Genomic DNA, 24,933 nt, shown 5'->3' with positions numbered 1-24,933 from the left:
CTTGCATGAAGATAGCTAAATACCACTTGCTTTCACAAAATATATTTTTTGCGTTGAAGAATTTTAACAGTAGCTCTAATTATGTGGTAGTTTCTTATGTGTGGTCTGGTTTAGTGCACTAATAAAATTTGCTGTTCTTTAGTGAAGTGTTCAACATCCATCAAACAAATGTATAAACAATGAAAATATGCAAAAATATCTCAAATATAAAACCATATGAACATGTGATTTTGACTGTGTAAGCATGCAGCAGATGGAAGAAATACAATGTCCAAGGAAAGCAAATATCCGATGGACGAAATGTGACAAAAATTTTCGAGCTTGCCAGGATTCGAACCTGGAATCTCCTGATCCGTAGTCAGGCGCGTTATCCATTGCGCCACAAGCCCACAACGGATACAAGGGGCTAACGTTTTCAAGTGTTCGATAAAAAAATGGAACAGTGCAAAGGAGAAAAACGTCATTACTCGTAGCATTACATATATTTTAAGTGTTGAGCGGGTGTGACAACATATATAGGTTAACAGTCGGAACATAGTGTCCTGCACATTGCCTACTACACACAAGAAATATTTAACCAACAAAGAAGCACGAATCATCTTATCGTGTGCCACAAGATACGCTCGTCAGACTGACAGAAGGTCACGCAAAGAAAGCATGGTAATTATCAATCAAACAAATTTTTAATTGCTACTAACACAAGACAAATTTAACGAAAATTTAAGGGTTCAATGTAAATTATTTTTAAAGTACTAAATTTTTAGGTCACACCATGGTTATATCAAATATTAGGACAAAGAATTTTCTGCATTTACCTGTTCCCATGGATGTAATGGTATTTAATAAATATTAGACAGTGGTGTGCAGTGCTCCCTTGTGTGGTCTTGCATGAAGATAGCTAAATACCACTTGCTTTCACAAAATATATTTATTGCGTTGAAGAATTTTAACAGTAGCTCTAATTATGTGGTAGTTTCTTATGTGTGGTCTGGTTTAGTGCACTAATAAAATTTGCTGTTCTTTAGTGAAGTGTTCAACATCCATCAAACAAATGTATAAACAATGAAAATATGCAAAAATATCTCAAATATAAATCCTTATGAACATGTGATTTTGACTGTGTAAGCATGAGCAGATGGAAGAAATACAATGTCCAAGGAAAGCAAATATCCGATGGACGAAATGTGACAAAAATTTACGAGCTTGCCAGGATTCGAACCTGGAATCTCCTGATCCGTAGTCAGGCGCGTTATCCATTGCGCCACAAGCCCAGAACGGATTGAGGAAGCCAACGTTTTCAAGTGTTCGATAAAAAAATGGAACAGTGCAAAGGAGAAAAACGTCATTACTCGTAGCATTACATATATTTTAAGTGTTGAGCGGGTGTGACAACATATATAGGTTAACAGTCGGAACATAATGTCCTGCACATTGCCTACTACACACAAGAAATATTTAGCCAACAAAGAAGCACGCGTCATCTTATCGTGTGCCACAAGATACGCTCGTCAGACTGACAGAAGATCAAAAATAGAAAGCATGGTAATTATCAATTAATCAAATTTTTAAAATGCTACCACCACAAAACAAATTCAATGAAAATTTAAGGGTTCAATGTAAATTATTTTTAAAGTACTAAATTTTTAGGTCACACCATGGTTATATCAAATATTAGGGCAAGGAATTTTCTGTATTTACCTGTTCCCATGGGTGTAATGGTATTTAATAAATATAAGACAGTGGTGTGCAGTGCTCCCTTGTGTGGTCTTGCATGAAGATAGCTAAATACCACTTGCTTTCACAAAATATATTTATTGCGTTGAAGAATTTTAACAGTAGCTCTAATTATGTGGTAGTTTCTTATGTGTGGCCTGGTTTAGTGCACTAATAAAATTTGCTGTTCTTTAGTGAAGTGTTCAACATCCATCAAACAAATGTATAAACAATGAAAATATCCAAAAATATCTCAAATATAAATCCATATGAACATGTGATTTTGACTGTGTAAGCATGAGCAGATGGAAGAAATACAATGTCCAAGGAAAGCAAATATCCGATGGACGAAATGTGACAAAAATTTACGAGCTTGCCAGGATTCGAACCTGGAATCTCCTGATCCGTAGTCAGGCGCGTTATCCATTGCGCCACAAGCCCACAACGGATTGAGGAAGCCAACGTTTTCAAGTGTTCGATAAAAAATGGAACAGTGCAAAGGAGAAAAACGTCATTACTCGTAGCATTACATATATTTTAAGTGTTGAGCGGGTGTGACAACATATATAGGTTAACAGTCGGAACATAATGTCCTGCACATTGCCTACTACACACAAGAAATATTTAGCCAACAAAGAAGCACGAGTCATCTTATCGTGTGCCACAAGATACGCTCGTCAGACTGACAGAAGGTCACGCAAAGAAAGCATGGTAATTATCAATCAAACAAATTTTTAATTGCTACTAACACAAGACAAATTTATCGAAAATTTAAGGGTTCAATGTAAATTATTTTTAAAGTACTAAATTTTTAGGTCACACCATGGTTATATCAAATATTAGGACAAAGAATTTTCTGCATTTACCTGTTCCCATGGGTGTAATGGTATTTAATAAATATTAGACAGTGGTGTGCAGTGCTCCCTTGTGTGGTCTTGCATGAAGATAGCTAAATACCACTTGCTTTCACAAAATATATTTATTGCGTTGAAGAATTTTAACAGTAGCTCTAATTATGTGATAGTTTCTTATGTGTGGTCTGGTTTAGTGCACTAATAAAATTTGCTGTTCTTTAGTGAAGTGCTCAACATCCATGAAACAAATGTATAAACAATGAAAATATGCAAAAATATCTCAAATATAAATCCTTATGAACATGTGATTTTGACTGTGTAAGCATGAGCAGATGGAAGAAATACAATGTCCAAGGAAAGCAAATATCCGATGGACGAAATGTGACAAAAATTTACGAGCTTGCCAGGATTCGAACCTGGAATCTCCTGATCCGTAGTCAGGCGCGTTATCCATTGCGCCACAAGCCCACAACGGATTGAGGAAGCCAACGTTTTCAAGTGTTCGATAAAAAAATGGAACAGTGCAAAGGAGAAAAACGTCATTACTCGTAGCATTACATATATTTTAAGTGTTGAGCGGGTGTGACAACATATATAGGTTAACAGTCGGAACATAATGTCCTGCACATTGCCTACTACACACAAGAAATATTTAGCCAACAAAGAAGCACGAGTCATCTTATCGTGTGCCACAAGATACGCTCGTCAGACTGACAGAAGATCAAAAATAGAAAGCATGGTAATTATCAATTAATCAAATTTTTAAAATGCTACCACCACAAAACAAATTCAATGAAAATTTAAGGGTTCAATGTAAATTATTTTTAAAGTACTAAATTTTTAGGTCACACCATGGTTATATCAAATATTAGGGCAAGGAATTTTCTGTATTTACCTGTTCCCATGGGTGTAATGGTATTTAATAAATATAAGACAGTGGTGTGCAGTGCTCCCTTGTGTGGTCTTGCATGAAGATAGCTAAATACCACTTGCTTTCACAAAATATATTTATTGCGTTGAAGAATTTTAACAGTAGCTCTAATTATGTGGTAGTTTCTTATGTGTGGCCTGGTTTAGTGCACTAATAAAATTTGCTGTTCTTTAGTGAAGTGCTCAACATCCATCAAACAAATGTATAAACAATGAAAATATGCAAAAATATCTCAAATATAAATCCATATGAACATGTGATTTTGACTGTGTAAGCATGAGCAGATGGAAGAAATACAATGTCCAAGGAAAGCAAATATCCGATGGACGAAATGTGACAAAAATTTACGAGCTTGCCAGGATTCGAACCTGGAATCTCCTGATCCGTAGTCAGGCGCGTTATCCATTGCGCCACAAGCCCACAACGGATTGAGGAAGCCAACGTTTTCAAGTGTTCGATAAAAAATGGAACAGTGCAAAGGAGAAAAACGTCATTACTCGTAGCATTACATATATTTTAAGTGTTGAGCGGGTGTGACAACATATATAGGTTAACAGTCGGAACATAATGTCCTGCACATTGCCTACTACACACAAGAAATATTTAGCCAACAAAGAAGCACGAGTCATCTTATCGTGTGCCACAAGATACGCTCGTCAGACTGACAGAAGGTCACGCAAAGAAAGCATGGTAATTATCAATCAAACAAATTTTTAATTGCTACTAACACAAGACAAATTTAACGAAAATTTAAGGGTTCAATGTAAATTATTTTTAAAGTACTAAATTTTTAGGTCACACCATGGTTATATCAAATATTAGGACAAAGAATTTTCTGCATTTACCTGTTCCCATGGGTGTAATGGTATTTAATAAATATTAGACAGTGGTGTGCAGTGCTCCCTTGTGTGGTCTTGCATGAAGATAGCTAAATACCACTTGCTTTCACAAAATATATTTATTGCGTTGAAGAATTTTAACAGTAGCTCTAATTATGTGATAGTTTCTTATGTGTGGTCTGGTTTAGTGCACTAATAAAATTTGCTGTTCTTTAGTGAAGTGTTCAACATCCATCAAACAAATGTATAAACAATGAAAATATGCAAAAATATCTCAAATATAAATCCATATGAACATGTGATTTTGACTGTGTAAGCATGAGCAGATGGAAGAAATACAATGTCCAAGGAAAGCAAATATCCGATGGAGGAAATGTGACAAAAATTTACGAGCTTGCCAGGATTCGAACCTGGAATCTCCTGATCCGTAGTCAGGCGCGTTATCCATTGCGCCACAAGCCCACGACGGATACATGCGACTAACGTTTTGAAATGTTCGATAAAAAAATGGAACAGTGCAAAGGAGAAAAACGTCATTACTCGTAGCATTACATATATTTTAAGTGTTGAGCGGGTGTGACAACATATATAGGTTAACAATCGGAACATATTGTCCTGCACATTGCCTACTACACACAAGAAATATTTAGCCAACAAAGAAGCACGAGTCATCTTATCGTGTGCCACAAGATACGCTCGTCAGACTGACAGAAGGTCACGCAAAGAAAGCATGGTAATTATTAATCAAACAAATTTTTAATTGCTACTAACACAAGACAAATTTAACGAAAATTTAAGGGTTCAACGAAATTATTTTTAAAGTACTAAATTTTTAGGTCACACCATGGTTATATCAAATATTAGGACAAAGAATTTTCTGCATTTACCTGTTCCCATGGGTGTAATGGTATTTAATAAATATTAGACAGTGGTGTGCAGTGTTCCCTTGTGTGGTCTTGCATGAAGATAGCTAAATACCGCTTGCTTTCACAAAATATATTTATTGCGTTGAAGAATTTTAACAGTAGCTCTAATTATGTGGTAGTTTCTTATGTGTGGTCTGGTTTAGTGCACTAATAAAATTTGCTGTTCTTTAGTGAAGTGTTCAACATCCATCAAACAAATGTATAAACAATGAAAATATGCAAAAATATCTCAAATATAAAACCATATGAACATGTGATTTTGACTGTGTAAGCATGCAGCAGATGGAAGAAATACAATGTCCAAGGAAAGCAAATATCCGATGGACGAAATGTGACAAAAATTTACGAGCTTGCCAGGATTCGAACCTGGAATCTCCTGATCCGTAGTCAGGCGCGTTATCCATTGCGCCACAAGCCCCCAACGGATTGAGGAAACCAACGTTTTCAAGTGTTCGATAAAAAATGGAACAGTGCAAAGGAGAAAAACGTCATTACTCGTAGCATTACACATATTTTAAGTGTTGAACAGGTGTGACAACATATATAGGTTAACAGTCGGAACATAATGTCCTGCACATTGCCTACTACACACAGGTAATATTGGGCCAACAAAGAAGCACGAGTCATCTTATCGTGTGCCACAAGATACGCTCGTCAGACTGACAGAAGGTCACGCAAAGAAAGCATGGTAATTATTAATCAAACAAATTTTTAATTGCTACTAACACAAGACAAATTTAACGAAAATTTAAGGGTTCAATGTAAATTATTTTTAAAGTACTAAATTTTTAGGTCACACCATGGTTATATCAAATATTAGGACAAAGAATTTTCTGCATTTACCTGTTCCCATGGGTGTAATGGTATTTAATAAATATTAGACAGTGGTGTGCAGTGCTCCCTTGTGTGGTCTTGCATGAAGATAGCTAAATACTACTTGCTTTCACAAAATATATTTATTGCGTTGAAGAATTTTAACAGTAGCTCTAATTATGTGGTAGTTTCTTATGTGTGGTCTGGTTTAGTGCACTAATAAAATTTGCTGTTCTTTAGTGAAGTGTTCAACATCCATCAAACAAATGTATAAACAATGAAAATATGCAAAAATATCTCAAATATAAAACCATATGAACATGTGATTTTGACTGTGTAGGCATGCAGCAGATGGACGAAATACAATGTCCAAGGAAAGCAAATATCCGATGGACGAAATGTGACAAAAATTTACGAGCTTGCCAGGATTCGAACCTGGAATCTCCTGATCCGTAGTCAGGCGCGTTATCCATTGCGCCACAAGCCCACAACGGATACAAGCGGCTAACGTTTTCAAGTGTTCGATAAAAAAATGGAACAGTGCAAAGGAGAAAAACGTCATTACTCGTAGCATTACATATATTTTAAGTGTTGAGCGGGTGTGACAACATATATAGGTTAACGGTCGGAACATAATGTCCTGCACATTGCCTACTACACACAAGAAATATTTAGCCAACAGAGAAGCAGGAATCATCTTATCGTGTGCCACAAGATACCCTCTTCAGACTGACAGAAGGTCACGCAAAGAAAGCCTGGTAATTATCAATCAAACAAATTTTTAATTGCTACTAACACAAGACAAATTTAACGAAAATTTAAGGGTTCAATGTAAATTATTTTTAAAGTACTAAATTTTTAGGTCACACCATGGTTATATCAAATATTAGGACAAAGAATTTTCTGCATTTACCTGTTCCCATGGATGTAATGGTATTTAATAAATATTAGACAGTGGTGTGCAGTGCTCCCTTGTGTGGTCTTGCATGAAGATAGCTAAATACCACTTGCTTTCACAAAATATATTTTTTGCGTTGAAGAATTTTAACAGTAGCTCTAATTATGTGGTAGTTTCTTATGTGTGGTCTGGTTTAGTGCACTAATAAAATTTGCTGTTCTTTAGTGAAGTGTTCAACATCCATCAAACAAATGTATAAACAATGAAAATATGCAAAAATATCTCAAATATAAAACCATATGAACATGTGATTTTGACTGTGTAAGCATGCAGCAGATGGAAGAAATACAATGTCCAAGGAAAGCAAATATCCGATGGACGAAATGTGACAAAAATTTTCGAGCTTGCCAGGATTCGAACCTGGAATCTCCTGATCCGTAGTCAGGCGCGTTATCCATTGCGCCACAAGCCCACAACGGATACAAGGGGCTAACGTTTTCAAGTGTTCGATAAAAAAATGGAACAGTGCAAAGGAGAAAAACGTCATTACTCGTAGCATTACATATATTTTAAGTGTTGAGCGGGTGTGACAACATATATAGGTTAACAGTCGGAACATAGTGTCCTGCACATTGCCTACTACACACAAGAAATATTTAACCAACAAAGAAGCACGAATCATCTTATCGTGTGCCACAAGATACGCTCGTCAGACTGACAGAAGGTCACGCAAAGAAAGCATGGTAATTATCAATCAAACAAATTTTTAATTGCTACTAACACAAGACAAATTTAACGAAAATTTAAGGGTTCAATGTAAATTATTTTTAAAGTACTAAATTTTTAGGTCACACCATGGTTATATCAAATATTAGGACAAAGAATTTTCTGCATTTACCTGTTCCCATGGATGTAATGGTATTTAATAAATATTAGACAGTGGTGTGCAGTGCTCCCTTGTGTGGTCTTGCATGAAGATAGCTAAATACCACTTGCTTTCACAAAATATATTTATTGCGTTGAAGAATTTTAACAGTAGCTCTAATTATGTGGTAGTTTCTTATGTGTGGTCTGGTTTAGTGCACTAATAAAATTTGCTGTTCTTTAGTGAAGTGTTCAACATCCATCAAACAAATGTATAAACAATGAAAATATGCAAAAATATCTCAAATATAAAACCATATGAACATGTGATTTTGACTGTGTAAGCATGAGCAGATGGAAGAAATACAATGTCCAAGGAAAGCAAATATCCGATGGACGAAATGTGACAAAAACTTACGAGCTTGCCAGGATTCGAACCTGGAATCTCCTGATCCGTAGTCAGGCGCGTTATCCATTGCGCCACAAGCCCACAACAGATTGAGGAAGCCAACGTTTCAAGTGTTCGATAAAAAATGGAACAGTGCAAAGGAGAAAAACGTCATTACTCGTAGCATTACATATATTTTAAGTGTTGAGCGGGTGTGACAACATATATAGGTTAACAGTCGGAACATAATGTCCTACACATTGCCTACTACACACAAGAAATATTTAGCCAACAAAGAAGCACGAGTCATCTTATCGTGTGCCACAAGATACGCTCGTCAGACTGACAGAAGGTCATGTAAAGAAAGCATGGTAATTATCAATCAAACTAATTTTTAATTGCTACTAACACAAGACAAATTTAACGAAAATTTAAGGGTTCAATGTAAATTATTTTTAAAGTACTAAATTTTTAGGTCACACCATGGTTATATCAAATATTAGGACAAAGATATTTCTGCATTTACCTGTTCTCATGGGTGAAATGGTATTTAATAAATATTAGACAGTGGTGTGCAGTGCTCCCTTGTGTGGTCTTGCATGAAGATAGCTAAATACCACTTGCTTTCACAAAATATATTTATTGCGTTGAAGAATTTTAACAGTAGCTCTAATTATGTGATAGTTTCTTATGTGTGGTCTGGTTTAGTGCACTAATAAAATTTGCTGTTCTTTAGTGAAGTGTTCAACATCCATCAAACAAATGTATAAACAATGAAAATATGCAAAAATATCTCAAATATAAAACCATATGAACATGTGATTTTGACTGTGTAAGCATGCAGCAGATGGAAGAAATACAATGTCCAAGGAAAGCAAATATCCGATGGACGAAATGTGACAAAAATTTACGAGCTTGCCAGGATTCGAACCTGGAATCTCCTGATCCGTAGTCAGGCGCGTTATCCATTGCGCCACAAGCCCACAACAGATTGAGGAAGCCAACGTTTCAAGTGTTCGATAAAAAAATGGAACAGTGCAAAGGAGAAAAACGTCATTACTCGTAGCATTACATATATTTTAAGTGTTGAGCGGGTGTGACAACATATATAGGTTAACAGTCGGAACATAATGTCCTGCACATTGCCTACTACACACAAGAAATATTTAGCCAACAAAGAAGCACGAGTCATCTTATCGTGTGCCACAAGATACGCTCGTCAGACTGACAGAAGGTCATGCAAAGAAAGCATGGTAATTATCAATCAAACAAATTTTTAATTGCTACTAACACAAGACAAATTTAACGAAAATTTAAGGGTTCAATGTAAATTATTTTTAAAGTACTAAATTTTTAGGTCACACCATGGTTATATCAAATATTAGGACAAAGATATTTCTGCATTTACCTGTTCCCATGGGTGTAATGGTATTTAATAAATATTAGACAGTGGTGTGCAGTGCTCCCTAGTGTGGTCTTGCATGAAGATAGCTAAATACCACTTGCTTTCACAAAATATATTTATTGCGTTGAAGAATTTTAACAGTAGCTCTAATTATGTGGTAGTTTCTTATGTGTGGTCTGGTTTAGTGCACTAATAAAATTTGCTGTTCTTTAGTGAAGTGTTCAACATCCATCAAACAAATGTATAAACAATGAAAATATGCAAAAATATCTCAAATATAAAACCATATGAACATGTGATTTTGACTGTGTATTTTTTTTTTTGAAAATTGTTGAATTTATTCCCAGATTGTCATCAAATACACAAGATTTAACAATACCCGGCTATCACAAACTTTTGAAATCACAAGGCAGTCTTAAATAAAATAAAATATCACAGAAAAGATGACTGCTTTGTGAATAGAACAATTGCACATTAGCTGCTCATTTCAATAAATAAACTAATTTATCATTCCGTAATGTACAGAAGACTTTGTTTATACACCAGATTTTCTCGAAAGATGGCCTGTCTAGTCGAAAAAAGTCAACATGAATACGGGTTTTAATTATTCTTTTGGCTTCCTTAACAATAGCAACAGAATCCCTGTTTTTTTCTGAAATATTATGTCGTTGCGTGCACACCAAATACTAAACTGAAGAACACATATGACATACACCATCACCGCTCTAACTTCCTGGGTAAAGGTGGAATTGAATACCTTGTAAATTAATGTTTTGGAGTCCATATTTGGTAAGTAGTTCGGAAACAAAACAAATATCCGGTTAAAGTCATTAAACACATCCTGAACGATCTTACATTGTACAAACAGATGTTGCCGAGTTTCAGACAGGGAGCAAAAAACACACAAGTCATCGGTGGCTACATTTCTCCTAAGAAGTTTTTCCTTAACGGGCAAAATGTCATGAACCAACTTGTAACTGAAGTTGACCAAATTGTGATCTAAGAATTGATGAAAAACAGTTTTCCATATTCTAACCCAGTCCAAATGCGGCATAGACACCATTGCTCTTGGACAATGTACTATTTTTGTTACAAAATATTCATAAATATACCTGCTTGAACACAATGTTACAGGTTGCTGTACACCTGTGGTAAATTCTCTCCAGGCGCTCAAAGCCAGTCTATAAAAAGGTGAAATGTTTTCAGAATGTGGGACATTGGAACGACAGAATTCACGACAAACATGCCTTAAGGGTAAACCCAACCAATAGATGGCAAAGTATTTCCATTCCGCTGTTGTTCCATGAATTAATTTTAAAACATGCCGAGTAACAAGTGCTTTTATTTTACATTCTATATTATGTACGTTTAGACCTCCATTCCTTATTTTATTATGTACGACAACTCAAGTCAAACTTTCGGGCTTGTTATCCCACAAAAATCTGAACACAGTTTGGGAACATTGACACATTTAGGTGGCAACAGAGTACACTGTGCAGAAAACCATAAGACAGCTAAAGCAACTGTATTAATTAAGACAGACCTCCCACGTAGGGTCAAATATCTTCCATTCCATGCTGAAACATGTTTCTTTACCTTACTTAAAACACGCTCAGAATTGAGTTCTGATTGATCTGGTCCAAAAAATACCCCACAAATCTTTGAGTTTGTAGTGATGTTAAGCCCACCACTGTGCACGTTAGTTTCGTCCCAGTTACCAATGGGAAGAACCGTGCTTTTCAACAAGTTGAGTTTTGCTCCTGGGGCTTTTCCATAACTTTCTGCTATTTTAATTACATGCGGAACAGAACTCTCTTCAGATAAAATTGCAGTCGTATCATCTGCAAATGCCGACACTTTTGTTTCCTTATTTGTGCCGGGTAACCGTACACCATTAATTTCGTCATTGTTTCTAATGGCCGCTATAAAGGGCTCTAAGGACAAAACATACAATAATGGTGACAAAGAACAACCCTGTCGGACACCTCGACTCAGTTTAAATTCTTCTGTTATGTGCCCGTTCACAATAACACTACTTGTAATGTCAGTATATAATAATTGCACCCACTTACAAAAGTCGGGTCCGAAGTTAAATTTCTCTAAACATTTGAACAAAAATGACCAGTCTACTCTGTCAAAGGCTTTCTCCTGGTCTAAGTTAAGAAAGCATCCTTTTACATCTTTTTGTTCAACATAATCATATGTATTTCGTAATAAGTGAAGGTTGTCAAAAATACTTCGGCCTGGTATTCCACATGTCTGATTCTGAAGTACAATTGTATCGATCACATTTTTTAACCGATTGCACAAAGCTTTAGAAACAATCTTATAATCTACATTTAGTAAGCTAATTGGCCTCCAGTTTTTTATGCTTTCGGCATTGTCGGGGTCCTTACATAATAGTGTGATTAACCCAGAACGCTGTGAATTACTTAATCTACCCAAGTTAAAACAGTAATTAACTACATCCGTAAACACACCCGAAAACAGGGGCCAAAATTGTACATAAAACTCTGCTGGCAAACCGTCGCATCCCGGCGAACGGTTTTTAGACATATTTTTTACTGCAAAAAACAACTCCTGTTCAGTCAAAAGGCCTTCGCAGGCAGTTTTACAATCGTCATTTAACATCGGAAGCGATGACAAGAACTCATCTTGAATGGAGGAGTCAGTATCTTGTTCAGTATACAATTTCATATAATACGACCTGAGATTCATGGGATATTGAAGAATCACTGTGACAAGTAATACTTTTGATCATCTTCTTTCTGCCCCTACCAACTTCTTGTCTAATGAAATATTTGGTTGGTTTTTCTCCATTGATCAAAATGAACAGCTTTAGCACGGATAACCGCTCCCGCATGATTCGACTTATAAAGGGCATTTAGAGTCTTTTTCACATTGTCAATACGCTCATAGTTAATGATTGGACTAGATTTTAACGCATTTAATTCTTGTTCAAGTTCCAACAAATCACGATTTTTGTTCATAGATTTCTCCTTACAGTAACTCCGAATCCTGTCTTTACATTCCCTTTTAAATGTCTCCCATCTGTCTATTAGATCTGCATGACCAGTTGTACAGACAGAGAAAATATCATGGAAGACGGATTTAATATCATCAACAAGCTCCGTGTCATTTAACACAGAAGTATTACACTTCCAGTAGAACGGCCCCCATGAAATGACATCTTCAAAAGAGATATCAAAAAACAAACACGAATGATCAGAAAAAGACACATGTACAGCATCACACTGGGTTACATACTTAAACACAGCGTTAGGGATATAAAATCTATCCAATCTACTGGCACACTGGCGCCTAGACCACGTGTAACAATTCTTATTCGGATGCAGTTTCCTAAAAATATCACAAATACCAAAATCTCTTTTCAAATTATTAATTTCGTCCACTCCATCATTCCTTCCATTAGTGGCACAGCCAGCTCTATCTAATTCAATGCTCTCGACACAATTAAAATCCCCACCCATAATAACCAATTCACTGCCCTGCATCACATCTAGATTAGAAATAAACTCTTTTCTTTCCTTTGGATTATTAGGGACATATACACAAACAAGGTTTAAAGCAGTGTTGTTGAGCTCAACCCTAAGGCTTATGTAGCGACCGTTAGGGCACCTCTGTATTTTCCGTATAAAGCAGTCTACCGTATACCTAATAATTATTCCCACTCCACAACTTCGATTTGACCCATACGCCCACCGTGCATCGCCCGGGATTTGCAAATATTTAGTGTCATTATAGTTTTCGAAGTGTGTTTCCTGTAAGAATAGTACATCAATTTCTTTATCGAAAACAAATTACTTGACATGTTCTTGTTTAGACGGATCCCGTAAACCATTAATGTTTAAAGTCCCAAAACGAATATTATTTAAGCTCATTATACAAATAAGTAAAGGTAGAGCGTACATACCCATTGTGGTCAAATAAGAGAGTCCTAATTACGCTACAACTCATTTGTCTCTTTTCATTCGCTGCCTCGCACGAGAAGCAAGCGATTTTCTTTTCCTGTATTCCAGAAGCATGGTGTCCCCCTGCTGAGATGGAGTCGGCGTCATACAGTCTGACGACTGATCGGCATCAACACCATCATAATCAGTAGGATGGGAACTGGGCGGCATAGATGACGCTGCCTCTTCGGCTGTACTGCCATTGTCCAACTTAGCTCGCTTTTACTCGACTGGGACTGGTGAACGCACGTCGGGAGCGTGCACGTCAGCCACGACCACATTCTTCACCCTCGGGATAGCTGATGACGTTTCATTATCACCAACATCCACTTCTTCAGTATTCTCCCGGACGTCCATCTCCTTATCAGACTCGCTGTCGTCGCTGACGTCTTCATCGGCGCTGTCGTCACCATTCCCGTCGATTTCGTCTTCGTTCTCCTCGCTGTCTTGAACCAGTTCCATAGCAGGTGCGTTGAATGGGTCTTCATCGTCGCTGACGTCAACATCAATGTCATCTTGTTTTACGGCGTCTTCCTTATTATACTGGCGCATAGTCGGTAGGTTTCCCTTAACTCGCCCCGCGTACGACATTGCTCTCGTACAACAGTCACTGACCGTATGAAACCCTGAGTCACACATTCGGCATGGATTTGTACAGTCCTTCTCTGTATGAGGATTCTCATGGGGGGGGAGAAAACCGTTGCAGTTAGAACACCACAGTGCCCTACACTCTGCCGCCTTGTGTGATTTTTGGCCACACTCCCGACATTCATAGGTTTGCCCGGGGTAGGTAAACATAACAATGTCACCACCGAAATTAATACAATTTGGTACATAACGAACTTTGTGACACCTAAATCTGTAAATCCGAATACCTGTCCGAACATGTGAGAGCTCCGGGTCTGAAAATCTGGGTTTCGTCACACCCAGGCATTCACCATAGGGTTTCAAAGCTGCCTCGATAGTGTCATCTGACATTTCATCCGGTGCCCAGTGGGCCGTCAGATTCAGGTAAACTGACGACGCGGGCATAATGGACCACGTCGTTCCATTTATAACAACATTGGATTTACTCACTGTCACGTAATTGGCCTAACGTAAGTCCGTTTCCAATAAGTATAGTTTTACATACTCCCCTGGTCCGACGTTGCAGGACCCTGCTGTAGCGTTCCGATGTTATCTTCAGTAAAACAGTTGACTTGTTCGAACTATCAGAAGTCTGTTCAGTTATTCAACTCCCGGAGCACCCAAAGCGACGAAACATGGTGTCAGAACTGGGATAAGATTCCCGTCCAGTCGTGTGGTAAATTTGAAACTCTGTACCAACGGACATTGGCGTATCTTCTCTGTGCGCTGATCGTACAAGTGGCTCGACTCGCGCGGGAGTGTTGTTTACAGACAGTGAGTGACTTTCTGAACTGAGATTCGCATTATCTGCCAAAACTTGTGATTTTTGTGAATGGACACTGTGAAAATAATCGATTCTGAACATTGCGAACGGAAATAACAGTGAACTCTGTGAACATTAGCTTGATTTTTAGTGTGATTGACTGTTCTCCCCAACGCTGGAGCAAAAAAGTATGGAAGCCCGTTACGGACTTTTGGCCTTTGCACTGTAAGCTGGATTTCTACGATGTCGCGTATAGGACAATCGAGTTTACTCTGGTGAAGCTGCATGACACTTGTGCTCTATATAGATGTGCTGCATTTTCTACGGAAGCCCAGTATGTGACACACTGACTTGTGTTATTGTAATTCCTGGAAAATGGCGGAAGAACAAGCTAACAATATACAAGCTCCTAATGTTGTACATGTCCCTACAAACATTCCACTGCCAACCAAACTGGATCTGAAAGGAAACTTGGCGACGAATTGGAAAAAATTCAGACGGATGTGGGACAATTATGAAATCGCAACTAGACTTTGTGATTTGGAAAGTAAATACAGGACTGCTACCCTACTGACTTGTATAGGCGTGGATGCATTGGATATTCTTGATGGTTTAACCTTCACACAGGAAGAGGATAAACAGGATATAGACATTGTACTGCAGAAGTTTGAAACATTTTGTGTCGGAGAGACCAATGAAACTTACGAGAGATACTGCTTTAATCGCCGAGACCAGGAGACATCAGAGGCTGTTGACTCGTATGTTGCAGTGCTTCGTACACTTGCAAAGACGTGCAATTATGGACAGCTGGAAGATAGCTTAATAAGAGACAGAATTGTGGTTGGAATTCGTGACAACAATACTCGAAAGAGGTTGTTGCAGGATGCGAGACTGACTTTAAAATCTTGCATTGATGTGTGCAGAGCACATGAATCGGCTTCTCAGCAAATGAAATCTATGGCTTCTGTTGACGAAGTTCAGCAGGTAAGGGACAAACATAAGAACAAAACCCAACACAGACAGAAAACGCAGAAGCAACATAAAGGGAAACAGAAGAACCATTCAGAGCTGGAATGTAAATTCTGTGGCAAACGTCATCCTTTTGTTAAGGAAAAATGCCCTGCCTGGGGTAAAGTTTGCTCCCACTGTGATAAACCCAATCACTTTTCGTCCAAATGTCCAAGTAAAGGCAAACAGAGACAGCATAAAGTTCATCAAGTGGACACTGATGAGGAATCATCAGATGGGGAAGAGGAATATGTGCTATCCGTAAGTTCAAAAGGAAAACAGACTGACACCAATGGCAAAGGATTTCCAAAACGTATCTTTGCCCGTATGATTCTAAATCGCAAAACTATTGTTTTCCAGTTGGACTGTGGAGGTACGGTCAATATTCTCCCTGAGAATCTCTACGCTGAAATCTACAATGACAGACAACTGAAGAAAGTGGAAAAATCCACAACAACCCTTGTTATGTTCAATGGAACAGAAACTATACCTGTCGGGAAACGCCGCATTTCAATGAAAAATCCTAAGAATGGGAGGAAATACAGCGTTGAATTTGTCATCGTGAAGGGTGACTACAGACCTCTGTTGGGAGCCAGAGCGGTTCAACAGATGAATCTTATAACCGTAGAGACTGAGAATATTATGCTGCTGTCGCATCAGCACAGTGATGATGTGAAGTCAAGGAAACAGCCTGGTGTTACCATGAATGAAATCAAGTCTTCCTATAGAGATGTTTTTCAAGGAGAAGGAAAACTGGAAGGACTGCTACATCTTGAAGTCGAGGACAAAGTGCAACCTGTTAAGTTGCCATGTCGCAAAGTTCCTGTTGCTCTTCAGCCTAAACTGAAAGAAGAGTTAGAGACTCTGACCAAGAAAGGTATAATTAAGCCAGTCACCGTGCCTACTGACTGGATTTCAGCAATGGTTGTGGTTTCTAAACCCGATGGACGACTTCGTCTGTGTATCGATCCAAAACCTCTGAACTCTGCTCTGAAACGAAACCATTACCCAACCCCCACGATCGATGATCTCCTTCCTGATCTTGCCAATGCTAAATGCTTTAGCCACGCTGACGCGAAGAATGGATTCTGGCACGTTGAGCTCGATGAAGAGAGCAGCCACCTGACCACTTTTGAAACTCCTTGGGGACGGTACCGCTGGCTCCGTATGCCATTTGGTATTTCTACCGCACCGGAAGAATTCCAGCGTAGACTCAACGAAGCACTGGAAGGTCTAGATGGTGTGAAAGTAGTACACGATGATGTTCTAGTTTTTGGTGTTGGAGACACTGACTAAGAAGCTGACGAGGATCACGACAGAAAGGTGATTGCCTTCATTGACAGATGTCGTGAGAAGAACATTAAACTGAATCAGAGTAAGTTTCAACTCAAGTGCCGGGAGGTTCCATACCTTGGACACATCTTGTCTTCTTCTGGATCTAAAGTGACGGCAATCAAGGATATGCCAGCCCCGACGGATAAGAAAAGTGTACAACGTCTGTTAGGCATGGTCAACTTCCTCCAGAAATTTGCCCCAAAACTATCATCGACAACTGCCCCTTTAAGAGAACTTCTCAAAAATGAGAATCACTTTCTCTGGGATGAAGAAGTCCATGGAAAATGTCTTCAGGAAGTGAAGGATATCTTGTCAAGTCCTCCTGTTTTGAGATATTTTGACGACAAAGCTGAAACAGTACTTCAATGCGATGCTTCCCAAGATGGACTGGGAGCATGTCTCATGCAAAATGGCCAGCCGGTGACCTATGCATCGCGTTCCTTGTCTTCTGCAGAGAAGAATTATGCACAGATTGAGCGAGAAATGCTCGCCATTGTCTTTGGAATGGAACGGTTAGAACAATACGTCTATGGAAGGAAAGTCAGGATTGAATCCGACCATAAACCACTGGAATCAATCGTCCGCAAAAGCCTACACAGCGCCCCGAAGAGACTACAACGCATGCTATTGAGGCTGCAGAAGTTTGATTATGAAGTGACCTACAAGAAAGGAACAGAGATGTATCTTGCCGACGCACTCAGTCGCGCATACTTACCATATTCCAAGACAGCTACAAATGAACATGGAGATGTCATGCTAATTGACGACAGGTGTCCAACAGCTATCGAGACAGAATCCATCAATATGGTTGAGTATCTTGCTATCTCTGACCAGCGGATAGAGTTGATCCAAATAGCCACGTCATCGGCTCCAACCATGTCAACACTGAAGAGAGTGATACAGGATGGATGGCCAGACAGAAAGGAAGATGCTCCCTTTACAGTACAGCAATACTTCCCATTCAGAGATGAACTCTCCGTTCAGAATGGAATAGTGTTTAAAGGTGAGAGAGTTATCGTTCCTGTTAGTGTCAGGCCAGAAATCTTGCACCGACTCCACTCATCGCACATTGGTCTTCAGTCATGCATTCGACGAGCCAGAGAGCTAGTATACTGGCCGAACATGATAAAGGACATTACCGATTTGTTAAGTGTGACACGTGCAATGCCTTACAGAACAACCAGCCGAAAGAGACTCTCATCAGCCATGAGATTCCCAGTCGCCCATGGGAAAAAGTGGGTTGTGACCTATTTGAGTTTGATGGCAAGGATTATATGATACTGGCAGACTATTACTCTGACTACTTCGAGATTGATCGACTACATGACAAAACGGCTACTACAGTGATAAAAACGATGAAATCACAGTTTGCCCGTCATGGAATTCCTGTCCAGCTCATGTCAGATAATGGCCCTCCCTATAATTCGACCGAGTTTAAGAAGTTTGCCGACAAGTATGAGTTTGAACATATTACTTCTTCGCCACGTTATCCGCAATCAAATGGTTGAATGGAAATGGTCAATCAAAAAGTGGAAAGCGCAGTTAAAACCGTGAAGCAGCTCATGGCCAAATCTCTACGTGCCAAAACAGATCCCTTCCTTGCTTTGCTAGAATGGAGAAACATACCAGCAGAAGGAATTGGTAGCTCATCAGTACAGAGATTGTTTGGACGAAGAACAAGGACTCTTCTACCAGCAACCAACGAACTTCTCAAGCCGAAAACTGTTGACAGAGTCACCGATAAACTGGCAAGTAGAAAGCTGAAACAAGCTCGATACTACAATCGTTCCGCTCGTGATCTCGCTGATCTGCAACCTGGAGATGTGGTAAGACTTAAGCCCCACAACAGAGACAAACAGTGGCAGAAAGCAGTTGTTGACAAACAAGTAGACATACGCTCCTACAGAATTCACACTGAAGATGGAAGACGGTTCAGAAGAAAAAGCCGTGATCTAAGAACGACAAAGGAAGACTGCCCAGAGGTAAGAATGCCCGAGATATATACTCCAGCCTAAGTACCAGAAAAGGAAGATCGCCCCGTGGATACCAGGACAACCAGTCCACCGCGTCAGGAAGTAAACCCAGAAACTCCAAGCACGCGTACTTCGTATGGACGAGTGGTGCGAAAGCCAGCAGGTTTTCAGGACTATATATCTCAGTGAGAAGTTGTATTTTTGACTTTATCGTATCAGTGACTTTGCTACCGGTTGTGTATGCCCTGGACAGTCCCGTGAAGAGTTAATTTCAATTTTCACTCACTATATCATGTTGTTAAATGTTTCTTTTCAGAGGTTCTTCCACATCTTCAATTCAGAGACTGTTGAACATCCAGAACATTGGTTTAAGTCGTCGTGTTTCAAAGAACTGTAATTTCTTTCACAGTTGTTCTTTTACTTATTTCATGTTGAAAAGGGGGATGTCACGTAATTGGCCTAACGTAAGTCCGTTTCCAATAAGTATAGTTTTACATACTCCCCTGGTCCGACGTTGCAGGACCCTGCTGTAGCGTTCCGATGTTATCTTCAGTAAAACAGCTGACTTGTTCGAACTATCAGAAGTCTGTTCAATTATTCAACTCCCGGAGCACCCAAAGCGACGAAACACTCACTAGGGCATTATGCCCAGCCACTGTAGACACGCGGAGATAGAAGTGTTTCTTTAAATAATTCTTCTGAAAACTTATTAGCTCTGTCTTGATATTTAACACACTTGACAGAAAAGGAATAAAGTCCCTCTGGACAGCCGTAGAAAATGCCGGGCTGCTTCGTGTAGAGATTGACACAGACAAAGTTCTGCTTGGCCTGTTTACAGGCGAAAACGACACGGGCTTGGACATACCTGATCCAACGGGGCACACGCCCTTCACCAAACAGTAACCACTGGCCAAACTCAAGCTCTGTGGGCTCCCAGTTCACCAAAAAATCAGTCTCAAAAACAAGCGTTGTTGTTGCACAAATGTGTAAACAGCAGAGAATAACCGACACGTCCGTTCACTTCGGCGTCTAGCACACTCTCCCCGGTTTAGTGCACTAACAAAATTTGCTGTTCTTTAGTGAAGTGTTAAACATTCATCAAACAAATATATAAAAAATGAAGTTATACATAAATATCTCAACTATAAATCCACATGAACATGTGACTTTGGCTGTGTGCACATGCAGTAGATGGACGAAATGCAACATTCAAAGAAAGCGAATATGCGATGGCCGAAATGTGACAAAAGCTTACGAGCTTGCCAGGATTCGAACCTGGAATCTCCTGATCCGTAGTCAGGAGCGTTATCCATTGCGCCACAAGCCCACAACGGATACAAGCGGCTAACGTTTTCAAGTGTTCGATAAAGAAATGGAACAGCGCCAAAGAGAAAAGCCATCATTATTCGTAGCATTACATATATTTTAAGTGTTGAGCGGGTGTGACAACATATATAGGTTAACAGTCGGAACATAATGTCCTGCACATTGCCTACTACACACAAGAAATATTTAACCAACAAAGAAGCACGAGTCATCTTATCGTGTGCCACAAGATACGCTCGTCAGACTGACAGAAGGTCACGCAAAGAAAGCATGGTAATTATCAATCAATCAAATTTTTAATTGCTACTAACACAAGACAAATTTAACGAAAATTTAAGGGTTCAATGTAAATTATTTTTAAAGTACTAAATTTTTAGGTCACACCATGGTTATATCAAATATTAGGACAAAGAATTTTCTGCATTTACCTGTTCCCATGGGTGTAATGGTATTTAATAAATATTAGACAGTGGTGTGCAGTGCTCCCTTGTGTGGTCTTGTATGAAGATAGCTAAATACCACTTGCTTTCCAAAATTATATTTGGGCTGTTGAAGTACTGAGCAGTAAGTTTCCTGATGTGGGAGTTTTTTTATATGTGCTCCGGTTTAGTACACTAATAAAATTTGCTGTTTTTTAGCGAAGTATTAAACATCCAACAAACAAATATATAGAGAATGAAGTTTACGAAAATATCTCAACTATAAGTCCACATCAAGATGTGATTTTGTCTGTGTACGCATGCCGTAAATGGAAAAAAATACAACACTCAAAGAAAGCGAATATCCGATGGCTGAAATGTGACAAAAAAATCTACGAGCTTGCCAGGATTCGAACCTGGAATCTCCTGATCCGTAGTCAGGCGCGTTATCCATTGCGCCACAAGCCCACAACGATTAAGCCGCTAAAGTTTTCAAGTGTTCGATAAAGAAATGGAACAGCGCAAAGGAGAAAAACCTTTGATGTTTGTAGCATTACACATATATTAAATGTTGAGCGAGTGTGACAACATATATAGGTTAAAAGTCGGAACATAATGTCCTGCACATTTTCTACTAGACACAAGGAATATTAAGCCAACAAATATATTTCGGACGTTGAAGAATTCAGCAGTAACTTTCCTGATTTGAGAGTTTTTTCTGTTTGCTTCGGTTTAGTACACTAATAAAATTTGCTGTTCTTTAGTGAAGTGTTAAACATCCATCAAACAAGTACATAAAGAAAGAATGTATACGAAAATATCTCAACTATAAATCCACATCAACATGTGATTTTGGCTGGGTAGGCATGCAGTAAATAGGATTAAATAAAACATTCACACAAAGCGAATATCCGATGGCCGAAATGCAGGAAAAATAATACGAACTTGCCAGGATTCGAATATGTAAATTCCTCATACGTGTTCATGCGTGTTGTCCATTGCACCACAAGCTCCCTCTTAATAAGAGCAGTTAAAGTTTTCAAGTGTTCTATACAGAAACGGAACAGCGCAAAGGAGAAAATCATCAATATTTGTAGCATTGCACATGTATTAAGTGTCTAGCTTGTGTGACAACATATCTATGTTAAAAGGCGGAACTTAATGTCCTTCACGTTTCCTGCTACACACAAATAATATTGTGTTTGGAAAGTGTGCAATTTTGTTCTTAATTCTTACAAAGAGCAAGGGTTCATGAATTAGCTCTTTTTTTGCTCCATTTCTACAGTTGTGAATGTTAAAAACATTGATCACAGGCTTGCTAAGACTGCTGTGGGACACGCAAGCCAGTGTTTCAGATTTTAGTTTCTTAACACTTGCAATAATACAGTCGTCTCGTTGCAGCACTTTGGTGACGATAAGTGATGTTTTGCACAGTCTTGTCGCTGAAATCCATAAGTATTATTACGTGCAATACGCTGGAAAGTTCATCAGAAAATTTCAGTTGTTTACCGTCGTGACCGAAGTTTGCCAACATAGTCCTGTATTGGTTCAAAATAGTTATCATGCAATGAAATAAATATTATATTTCATACATTTTTGACACAAATGACACAGGATTCTACTTCAGATTGAAATTTCCTGGCAATTACTACTGATCGCTGGTTTGTGACTTTAAACTTCGCCATTTTCTGCACAAATCAAACAAAAACATTGTAAAACTCGAATAAAGAACAAAAACAATCATACCTGAGATAGAATTCCTTGAAATCTTTAACAGCAGTATAGACAAGTGTCTTTACTGCGTTACAGTCTTGCGTGAAATGAAGTGCTGTTTTAGTTGACTTGGCTACTTAGGGCCTGGATTAAGGTGCACGCTGTCTTCTGCCCTTCATCTAAAACCGTACCCTTCTCGTGATAACTTACTCCCCTCCCTCACTCGATCACTTGAACTCCAACTCAATCCGTGTCCCCCACCCTAACACTGTCCATATCACAAGTACCTTTGAAGTCCACTGTTTTCAGCTTAATAATGGACATTGTTACTGATATCGAACCCTCGGCTATTTGCATGCACTCTGACACTTACCTAATACACACTTATGGATCTGACCGCTTCGCCTTTGTTTCTAGCTCTCGCTGTAATATTCCAACCCCTTTCACCTTGCCTTTCCAGTTTGGAACACTGCATGGATTGTCACATAATTTGTTAGTTAATGTTCTCGTAAAAAGTGTACATCGTCATAAAACTTTGTGAACTATTCTTACATATACAGCGTTAAACCACTGTCCTAAAACGTACACATGTATACTAGCATTTGTTACGTTCACATTTGAATCGACCAATCAGATCATGCGGAGTTTTTCATCATATGACCACGAGGATTCGTATAGGTATGTGTACATATTCTGTGCCTTCTTGTGTCAGGGTGAGTCAGGGCGAGTCCGATAAGCCCTTTCAGAATAATGCCTACACCGGAAAACAGGTGTAAATTGTAGCTCTTACCACTTAATTATCTCACTTGCACACGCGATATCCCACATATATTTCACTCTGAGGCCACCGTGGCTGAGGGGATTAGCACGAAAGCGCAGCCACGTTTCCTCTCACCATTATGCTGGCCGCCAAATAAATAAACAAATAAATGAATAAAATTTTGACAACGAAATCCAATAACTAGAGCACCCTCGCCTTAAAGAAGACAAGCACAGTACGTACTTGCTGAAACCTAGCGGATGTTCAATTTCAAAACATGATGGATGTTGGTTTGACTTGTTTGACTTAAAAGTTTTAAACGCCTGGATAACTGGTAACATACGGTTTACCGATGCCGACATTGATATATCCACACTTGGGATGACCTTGGGAATCAATGTGAAATATGCCGTGTACAATAGCCTGCAGTTACAAATTTGACCGTCTTACTATGCAGCCCCCAAGAATACACCCTAAAAATTAATCTGTTAATTTTAACAGAAAGTCTGTCGTCTGAGTTGATGCTAGAATGTATTCTGTTATTATAACATAATATTCTGTCATATTTTAACATAATGTCATGTTAGTCTAATAGAGTCTTTATGTTAAACAAATAGAGTATGTGTGTTATATTTAACAGAACAATCAGTTACAATAACAGAATACTTACTAGCATCGCACAGACAACTGACTCTCTGTTAAATGTAACAGATTAATTTTGTTGAGTGTACATCACGCGCAATCAATATGGTCCATGTATCTCTTCTCTATATGTCCACCATCCGTACATTGCGACATCTTCGTAATAGGAGTCACTGGAGTCAAATAAGTGAAATTCTACCGACCCCCCTCCCCCCCCCCCCACCCACTTTCCGACCAAAAATCACATCAACTGGGACCTACAGAGCGATAATAACCACGTCAGTAGAGGAACATAGTGTTTACTTTATTACTCTTGTGTGTATGCATGCTTGGGGCTTAAAGTCTTACTTAGTATCAATCCCTATAACGTACTCTTACAAATTTATATTTATTTATTTATTTATTTATTCTATTTTACGCGATATCCAAAAACATTTCACTTGTACGACGGCGGCAAGCATTATGGTGGGAGAAAACTTGACAGAACCTGCAGGTTCCAAATATAGTTCAACAAACATATCGCATTTCTGCACGAAATGGTTCGCTGTTCTGCATACAGTTGTAAAAAACAGTAGTCGATGAAACCCTAGAGGCAGTTTTTTCATGTTTTCAGTCGATTTGGCCCTACAGGAAGGTGTGGGTTTACTGCAAAAGGAAGGATTTTGTACCCACCAAAAACAGCGTTATCTGCTCTTGTCATTTTACACCTGAAAGCTACAAGAGGAATACAGCTCAATTTCACTGCGATACGATACTGTTTAAACA

At 38.8% G+C, this 24,933-nt stretch overlaps 1 protein-coding gene and 13 non-coding genes across 14 annotated transcripts; 1 reads left to right on the top strand and 13 right to left on the bottom strand.

Annotated features, from left to right (window-relative positions):
• Positions 1 to 316: 316 nt before the first annotated feature.
• Trnar-acg (transfer RNA arginine (anticodon ACG)) lies at positions 317 to 389 on the bottom strand. Its single transcript has one exon. It is a non-coding gene; the product is annotated as a tRNA-Arg (tRNA).
• Positions 390 to 1,198: 809 nt separating this feature from the next.
• On the bottom strand, positions 1,199 to 1,271 carry Trnar-acg (transfer RNA arginine (anticodon ACG)). Its single transcript has one exon. It is a non-coding gene; the product is annotated as a tRNA-Arg (tRNA).
• An 810-nt stretch (positions 1,272 to 2,081) lies between these two features.
• On the bottom strand, positions 2,082 to 2,154 carry Trnar-acg (transfer RNA arginine (anticodon ACG)). Its single transcript has one exon. It is a non-coding gene; the product is annotated as a tRNA-Arg (tRNA).
• Positions 2,155 to 2,962: 808 nt separating this feature from the next.
• Trnar-acg (transfer RNA arginine (anticodon ACG)) lies at positions 2,963 to 3,035 on the bottom strand. Its single transcript has one exon. It is a non-coding gene; the product is annotated as a tRNA-Arg (tRNA).
• Positions 3,036 to 3,845: 810 nt separating this feature from the next.
• On the bottom strand, positions 3,846 to 3,918 carry Trnar-acg (transfer RNA arginine (anticodon ACG)). Its single transcript has one exon. It is a non-coding gene; the product is annotated as a tRNA-Arg (tRNA).
• An 808-nt stretch (positions 3,919 to 4,726) lies between these two features.
• Positions 4,727 to 4,799, bottom strand: Trnar-acg (transfer RNA arginine (anticodon ACG)). Its single transcript has one exon. It is a non-coding gene; the product is annotated as a tRNA-Arg (tRNA).
• An 809-nt stretch (positions 4,800 to 5,608) lies between these two features.
• Positions 5,609 to 5,681, bottom strand: Trnar-acg (transfer RNA arginine (anticodon ACG)). Its single transcript has one exon. It is a non-coding gene; the product is annotated as a tRNA-Arg (tRNA).
• An 809-nt stretch (positions 5,682 to 6,490) lies between these two features.
• Trnar-acg (transfer RNA arginine (anticodon ACG)) lies at positions 6,491 to 6,563 on the bottom strand. The gene has a single exon. It is a non-coding gene; the product is annotated as a tRNA-Arg (tRNA).
• Positions 6,564 to 7,373: 810 nt separating this feature from the next.
• On the bottom strand, positions 7,374 to 7,446 carry Trnar-acg (transfer RNA arginine (anticodon ACG)). Its single transcript has one exon. It is a non-coding gene; the product is annotated as a tRNA-Arg (tRNA).
• An 809-nt stretch (positions 7,447 to 8,255) lies between these two features.
• Trnar-acg (transfer RNA arginine (anticodon ACG)) lies at positions 8,256 to 8,328 on the bottom strand. Its single transcript has one exon. It is a non-coding gene; the product is annotated as a tRNA-Arg (tRNA).
• Positions 8,329 to 9,136: 808 nt separating this feature from the next.
• On the bottom strand, positions 9,137 to 9,209 carry Trnar-acg (transfer RNA arginine (anticodon ACG)). The gene has a single exon. It is a non-coding gene; the product is annotated as a tRNA-Arg (tRNA).
• A 6,158-nt stretch (positions 9,210 to 15,367) lies between these two features.
• LOC135477105 (uncharacterized protein K02A2.6-like) lies at positions 15,368 to 17,296 on the top strand. Its single transcript, XM_064757259.1, has one exon. The coding sequence runs from the start codon at positions 15,368 to 15,370 to the stop codon at positions 17,294 to 17,296; it is 1,929 nt and encodes a 642-aa protein (XP_064613329.1).
• A 3,266-nt stretch (positions 17,297 to 20,562) lies between these two features.
• On the bottom strand, positions 20,563 to 20,635 carry Trnar-acg (transfer RNA arginine (anticodon ACG)). The gene has a single exon. It is a non-coding gene; the product is annotated as a tRNA-Arg (tRNA).
• An 813-nt stretch (positions 20,636 to 21,448) lies between these two features.
• Trnar-acg (transfer RNA arginine (anticodon ACG)) lies at positions 21,449 to 21,521 on the bottom strand. Its single transcript has one exon. It is a non-coding gene; the product is annotated as a tRNA-Arg (tRNA).
• Positions 21,522 to 24,933: the final 3,412 nt, after the last annotated feature.

This window comes from Liolophura sinensis, chromosome 10, assembly GCF_032854445.1.
Source record: "Liolophura sinensis isolate JHLJ2023 chromosome 10, CUHK_Ljap_v2, whole genome shotgun sequence".
NCBI classification, from domain to species: Eukaryota; Metazoa; Mollusca; class Polyplacophora; order Chitonida; family Chitonidae; genus Liolophura; species Liolophura sinensis.
Note: the sequence above shows the minus strand (reverse complement) of the source record. Positions and strands in the feature narration are given on the sequence as shown.